Here is a 6943-nt window from a genome sequence, read left to right as displayed (position 1 = left end):
GAATGAAAGAGATGGAAGAGAGTTTATTTTGAATTAAGAGTATTTTCGTCCTAAATTAGTACAAAAGTCCAATTTTTGATATTTTTTAAGTAACGAGTCCAATTGTGATATTTCCATAATTTTCGGGTCTAGAAAATGAAATTTCTCTTACATTATCCTGTTAAGTTCGGTTGTGGTTAAGTTTCTATATGAAGGCTCAACAGTTCCATTGTCAGAAAGTGGATAACTTATTTAAGGACCCAATCCAATAAAGCGAAAAAAAAAAAAAAACAAAACAAAAAAAAACAAAAAACAAAAAACGTCATAAGAGTAAGACAATATCCTTAAGAGCAAAAAGGTCCTTGTACTAATACTCAAATTCACTACAATGGTCTGAGCATAGAAATTCAAAACAATGCCGAATCAAGATCCGAGGATGAGATACGGCGAGAATGAAGCTTGGGAAGATCTTTGATGTTTTCTACAGGAACGGAGGAAGAATTACCCATCTGCGAGGATACTTCGGCTTCCCATCCTTCCCGTCAAATAGCTACCAATTAAAACACATCAGCCAAAAACAATAACAAATCGACTCGTGTCTATACTTGAATTAGTCATAGCGAGACTTTTTTATAAGTTTTTTTTTCAAGTGAACCATAATTTAAAAGGGAATTCCGATCCTTCAAACTAACGCGAAAACTGATTAATCTGACCCCCAATAACTCAACATCTAAAAACACCAAGCACATATGATAAATACATGAATCGGATCGCCCGGATGGCCTAAACTCCAAGAAAGGGCAAAAGAAAAAAAAGTTATCTTAGACTTATATAAGGTTAAACTAGTAAGCTATGTGCTTCACTATGTCTTAGTATAAATAAGTCAACAGTCTGGGTCACCACCGGTACAAAAAGAGTTATCCATTTAGGTATTTTGAAACCGAGTTTATCAGTAATAATAGTGATTAATGTTCTGTCTATCCGGGGTCCTATCCATTAATATTTCACAAACGAGAGAGAGAGAGAGAGAGAGAGAGAGAGAGAGAGAGATAGATTACCTTTCTCAAACGGCGGTGTTTCGCGAGTGCCCAGTTGGTCATTATAGAAGCGGCGACGACGAGGAAGACGTACCCGGCGACGGTCTGCGTAGCGACGTTGAAGCCGAGCCACTGATAGATCTCCGTCGTGTAGTTGGCGCAGGTCACGACGTTGAACAAGAACCCCCGCGGGATCTGGTACCCTCCGCTCCCGTCGGCCCCACGGAGGCCGCTCAGGATGACGTGGCAGTAGAAGTTCGCCAGCTGGCAGACGAGGCCGAACCCGAACCCGACCTTCATCTGAAGGTCTCCGACGGGGGTGTACCTCGGGTGGTTCACGTAGTAGGCGATGTAGGCCCCGAAGGTCCAGTAATAAGCGCAGTTACGGAAAACGTTGGAGAGCGGCGACGTGGCGTGGCTGAATCGGTGCACGAAGAAGGTCTCGGCGATGCGCTTCGCGTAGTGGAAGCACCAGTAGATCATCGCGTAGGTCTGCACGGGGTGGATTTTCCGGTCTTCCTCGTACCCGAAAAGCTTGTACACCGGGAGATAGTAAAACAGCGGGTAGATCACCAGTGGGCCCAGGTACTCGAAGAAGAAGAGGGTTCGGTACGAGACTTGAGGCCCGAGATCCTTGAACACTACGGTGAGGGAATCCGAGTTTCCGTCCGTGTAGTCTTTGAGGCTCTTCTTCGGGGCGAGGACCACCGGCCTCTCTTTCGACCCCGGTTGGACCGGGAGAGTCAGTCGTTGACGCTCCGGGTAGAACTTTTTGGCTGCCAGTTTCGTATTAGAAAAAAAAAAATTGATAAAGAAAGCTCTGGGGATAGTTAAAGCAAAATATGAACTAGATCGGCGACAAGACCGATCTCTATAGAGACCGGACAAAGTAAAGAAGCGAAATTTGAAACTAGAACTTATAGCCAAAGGGTTATTCAATCAGTCATGATGTGGCACAGACATTTGTCATCTCTTGATCATCTACAGTTCTTATTATCGCATTTTCCATGGGGCCAGGAACATAGATTAACAATGTAAAAGTATTCCCTCTCTAATTTAGATGAATTGAAGTTGAGTCTCATAGCGACAGACTGAGAGTTCAATTCTTTTCTTCCCCAAAAAGAAGACTGATATAGTAGCAGCAAAAAAAAAAAAAAATCATGAACAAGGTTCAGCAGAACGAAAATGTGAAGAAATGATTTGAATACGCATCACTACATTGTTGCTGAAGCTTAGAAGATCCTATAATCTAGTCGATTCAATTAATTTATAGTATACGCTAGCACATTTAAATAACAAATAGAAACTAATTATGAGAACTTACTTCGCCGATGAATCGCCTCTTGTAGATCAGCCACTGTGGCCTGCAAAATTAAAAGATAAAAAAAAAAAAAAAAAAAAAAAAAAAAAAAAGAGAAGTTAATTTTCACATCGCATTGGGCTCAAATAAGGTTCCGAAGTACCTGACATAGAAAACTCTTAAGAGAGCGAAAATGAATAAACGAAAAAAAAAAAAAAGTTACAGATTCGCCGAGCTCGATTCCATTTTTGATGATTTCCCTGCCGCTTCGGGAGATCAAATTGACCTTCATCTCCAGGAAAGTTAGTGGGAGCGAAAATGGTGATGATGAGATCGAAGGAAGGAGAGCGAGATCCGAGATGTAAAGGGGTGTCGCGGAAGTAGGAAATGGTTCGGAAGATAGTAAGTGGAAATATTAATGGCGTGTGGTTGGCTGGAGTTGGATAGCTAAATATGGAGTTCGCTTAACCACATTTTCCCCTTCTTTACTTCTCATCTCTATCAAATTTGCGTTTCAAGCTCTTCTTCTACAAAATTAATATACTTTATTTATTATTATAACAATATTTAGGAAAACAAACTTTATTATGTCATTAATATTTGATAGAGAAAATATCAATAGTATCCTTCGTTTTTAATCCAAATAAAAGATTTATCCTTTTGATTTATAAAAATATCAGAAATATTCATTCAGTTTAATATAAATGACATATACCTTCCCAAAAAAATGTTATATTACAAATATCACCATTTTCGTTTATTTTTACAAAAAAATAATTTGAACTCCCAAAAATACCCTTAATAGAATAAATATTTATTTATTATTTTATAAAAAAAACCAAAATCTCTTTTATAAAAAAAATCCTTAACTTTTGATTAAGTAATTTTTTAATTTAATTTTTTTGTCTATAGAATAGAAAATAAAAAATTATTTTATTAAAGGTATTTTGTGAAGTTCAAATTATTTTTTTGTAAAATATAAACGAAAACATATTTGTAATATAACATTTTCTTAGGAGAGGTATATGTCATTTATATTAAACTGAAAGGATATGTCTGATATTTCTAAAAATTGAAATGATAAATATCGCATTTCGATTAAACACGAGGGATACTCTTGAGATTTTTCCTATTTAATATTACCAAAAAAAAGTTATTTAATAAAAAATAAACAGATGATATGTAATGTCACTTCAAAAAATGGTTGAATATCCTAAATAATAAATATCATTGTACTTAAATACTAATTAGGTGTATGTATGTTTAAACTCATGTAATTATAAATTTGATCTACGTTTTAGCTGAAAATTTTGTGCAGCGAACGTATAAAAATTGAAATCTTTTTAGGTGTATGGCTTACTTAGGCCTAATCTTTTAAAGTTCTAATTTAATTATTAAATAATTAAGTGAATAATTCAAATTAAGAAAAAAATTTCATACCCGATTTTGTTTGAAACAAAAAAATAGGAGATAAAAATGTAGGTTTGTTTCTCATTCTAGGTGGTGGTTTGGTTTTGTTTAGGGTGAGAGAGAGATATGAATCTCAATTTAGGATTTTTAATTAGCGAGAGAATAAATGAGAATCAGAAGCTAATATTTTAATTAAATATTTTTTATTCAAATAACCGTTTAAAGAAAATGGGCGAAATTAGAAGCAAAAGATTGATTTAATTGTCACATCATTAAAATTAGCTATTTAAATAAAAATCTTTAAGCATTGGCTAATTTATAATTATAATGTTTCACATAGGTTAGTCCGTATAATTTTTATAATTTTAACGGTGGAGAGTCATTTGACTATTTCACAACGGGAAACTTTATAAACCAAGCTCAATGTAGCTTCATATTAGAAAACCAAGTCATACTTTAGACCATTTAGGAAAACCAAGCCTTTAACTCCTTAAATTGTCCAAATTTCCCTTAAAATAATATTATCTTATTTTTCTATTTTCCTCTTCTCTCTCCACTTCCTCTTCATGCTTCTCTTTTCCCCTTTCAAAATCAGAGAAAAAAAAACCCGCAAATCAGGCTCAAGAATGCACACATACCATCGTTTTCTTCACTCCTCTGTCCCGTCGGCCATCCTTTCGCGCGCAAGGCCATCGTCGCCATCGCCCATCGTCGCCATCTTTTCCTTCGCCGTCGGCTATCGTCTCCTTAGCCATCATTGCCAACTTATCAAGCCTATTGTTTGGCACTTGAGGGAAGAAAAATGGGTACATTTCGATCACTAACGCGATTTAATTTTGTTAGAAAATAGTTTGATTTCCGAAGGAAAAAAAATTGTGTTCATCAGATTTTTCCATAATAAATTTCGAAGTCTCGATCTATAATTTCGAAAATTTTAGTAATAATCTCAAACATTTCGAACTTTTCACTTTGAACTTGTAACTTCGTAGTAGCTGTAAAGATTTTGAATATTTTCAACTTAATATCCAACAATTTCGAACATTTGAATATCATTTCAAACTTGTAGAAATTTGACTTTGTTATATCTAATTTGTATTTTCTAACTTCTTAACAGGTTCATGCGTTAATATATGTTTTTTATTTTAAAACCACCGATATCACCGAGGGCAGCTCCCGAGGCAGCCCCCGAGACGCAACCACCGTGGCAGCCCTCAAGACGACAACCAATGTGGCTACCCCCAACGCGCACTTGCCTTTGGATGACGACGATGACTTCGTTGACCCTCCGTCGAAAAGAGACCATCCGGCGAAGGAAAAACCTGACCTCATCTATGGTAAGTTCATTTTCGAAGTTATTTCGAGGAATTTGATTACACGGTGTGAATTGTTTCTAAGTTTTTCTTAAAAATTATTTTCAAGTTATTATTTGATGTTGTTGGATTTTTTCAGCAGAGAGAGAGAGAGAGAGAGAGAGAGAGAGAGAGAGAGAGAGAGAGAGAGAGAGAGAGAGAGAGAGAGAGAGAGAGAGAGAACGGCCAAGGAAATTTGATGATTACACTCCACTAAACACAACTAGGTTAAAGACTTCGAATGCACTTAGAAAATCGTAATCGTATTTTGGATTATGACAATTCGTAGTTTTCATTGTAGTTTTTTTTATGACAATTCGTAATTTTTTTTTTTTTTTATTTATCAATTTCTTCTTAGTTTTATTGTAGTTTTTATGACATGGAAATGATAATAATTTTTTCTTAATTTTGTCGTATTTTTTATTACATGAAATTATTATATATATGTAAAGAAAAACCCAGATTTTACTATTTATACTACAGTAACTCCAATATTTTTTCTTAAAATTTTTGAAAAATACCTATTCAAGTTTTAAAATTACATAAATAACAGTATAACAAAATTTCGAAAACGACTTTAAAAAACGAAAATTCCATAAACAACTCTAAAAAGCAAAATTACATAAACGACTCTAAAAATGAAAATTTCCTAAACTACCACTACTACAAATATGGGCATCAGGTGCGACTTGATGCCCACAGAGTCACACCCGATAGTACTATCGGGTGCGACTTTAGGTGCGACGTAGTCGCACCTAAAAGTCCGCAGCTATTACTATTGGGTGCGACATGTCGCACCCAATAGTATATACTATTAGGTGCGACACTATTGGGTGCGACTTATCGCACCTGAAGTCGCACCTATTTTTCCGTGGGAAATCAAGAATATGGCGGGTATTTGACTTTTGGGTGCGACATGTAGTCTTCCCACCAAAATACCAAACAGTGGTTTAGACGTCGCTTTTTAAAAAAAGCGACGTCAAATCTTTTAAAATAGCAGTTTTTTGGATGTCAGTTTATTTAAAAGTGACTTCATTTCTTATTTCGTTTTTGAAAAAAAAAAATCAGCCAAGATATTACATTCTCTTGCAATGAACGTGCATTGGAAATCTTTACACTAAAAAAAAATATTGAGATGGTTGATAACTCAGTGTAGAATTTGATAAAAACAACACAATGCTTTCCCAAGAACATTTCCCAAATAATTTTCAAGACTATTACAATTTATAATTATCTATAATAAAAATATACATAACAGTAAGCTTTTTTCAAAAAAGAAACAAGCATGCACAATTGCAAATCACATCATCATCACCAAAACATCCAGGGGCAATTCATAAACCCAAAGACGAATGTGAACATCTGGAAAAAGCTAGTTCTTACCCTAGACGAGTTAGTCTGACCACGTTTTTCAGACCTAGGGAAATATGACATTCACAAATGCCTCTGGGTCAAAGGGTTGGAGGTCTTCAACACCTTCACCGACACCAACGAACTTCACCGGTATCCCAAGTTCATCAACCACACTTACCTGCAATGCAACCGTATTAATTTTTCTCATAAGACTTCAACACCTGTATGCAGAAGTTAAAACCGAAATCACTGTATATATACATACCACACAACCGCCTCTGGCAGTGCCATCAAGCTTTGTCAATATTAAACCAGTAATTCCAACAACCTGTTGCAGAGAGGTAACATGGCTTAAGGTTTAGAACTCTACATCTGCTGAATCACACATGTATATTTACGTAGAGCTAATAGAAGACGAGGGAGTTACGTCATTGAACTCTCTAGCTTGTGGCAACATGTTTAAACCAGTCGTTCCATCAAGAACTTGCAGGATCTCCTGCATACACACACACACA

General features: G+C 35.8%; 2 protein-coding genes across 2 annotated transcripts; both read right to left on the bottom strand.

The window, feature by feature from the left end:
• Positions 1–283: 283 nt before the first annotated feature.
• Positions 284–2841, bottom strand: CER10 (3-oxo-5-alpha-steroid 4-dehydrogenase family protein). Its single transcript, XM_089603238.1, has 4 exons — positions 2540–2841; positions 2341–2380; positions 1038–1792; positions 284–529 (listed from the first exon to the last, which is right to left on the bottom strand). The coding sequence occupies exons 1-4, from the start codon at positions 2606–2608 to the stop codon at positions 461–463; spliced, it is 933 nt and encodes a 310-aa protein (XP_089459364.1). The 5' UTR covers positions 2609–2841; the 3' UTR covers positions 284–460.
• A 3504-nt stretch (positions 2842–6345) lies between these two features.
• On the bottom strand, positions 6346–6943 carry LOC149379203 (cell division protein FtsY homolog, chloroplastic-like). Its single transcript, XM_089604527.1, has 3 exons — positions 6856–6943; positions 6694–6756; positions 6346–6606 (listed from the first exon to the last, which is right to left on the bottom strand). The coding sequence occupies exons 1-3, from the start codon at positions 6928–6930 to the stop codon at positions 6493–6495; spliced, it is 252 nt and encodes an 83-aa protein (XP_089460653.1). The 5' UTR covers positions 6931–6943; the 3' UTR covers positions 6346–6492.

Source organism: Urtica dioica, chromosome 12, assembly GCF_054948205.1.
Source record: "Urtica dioica subsp. dioica isolate 48M chromosome 12, U.dioica_male_clone48M_v1_H2, whole genome shotgun sequence".
Lineage (NCBI taxonomy): Eukaryota > Viridiplantae > Streptophyta > Magnoliopsida > Rosales > Urticaceae > Urtica > Urtica dioica.
The sequence above is the reverse complement of the archived record's forward strand: the minus strand, read 5'-3'. Positions and strand labels throughout refer to the sequence as shown.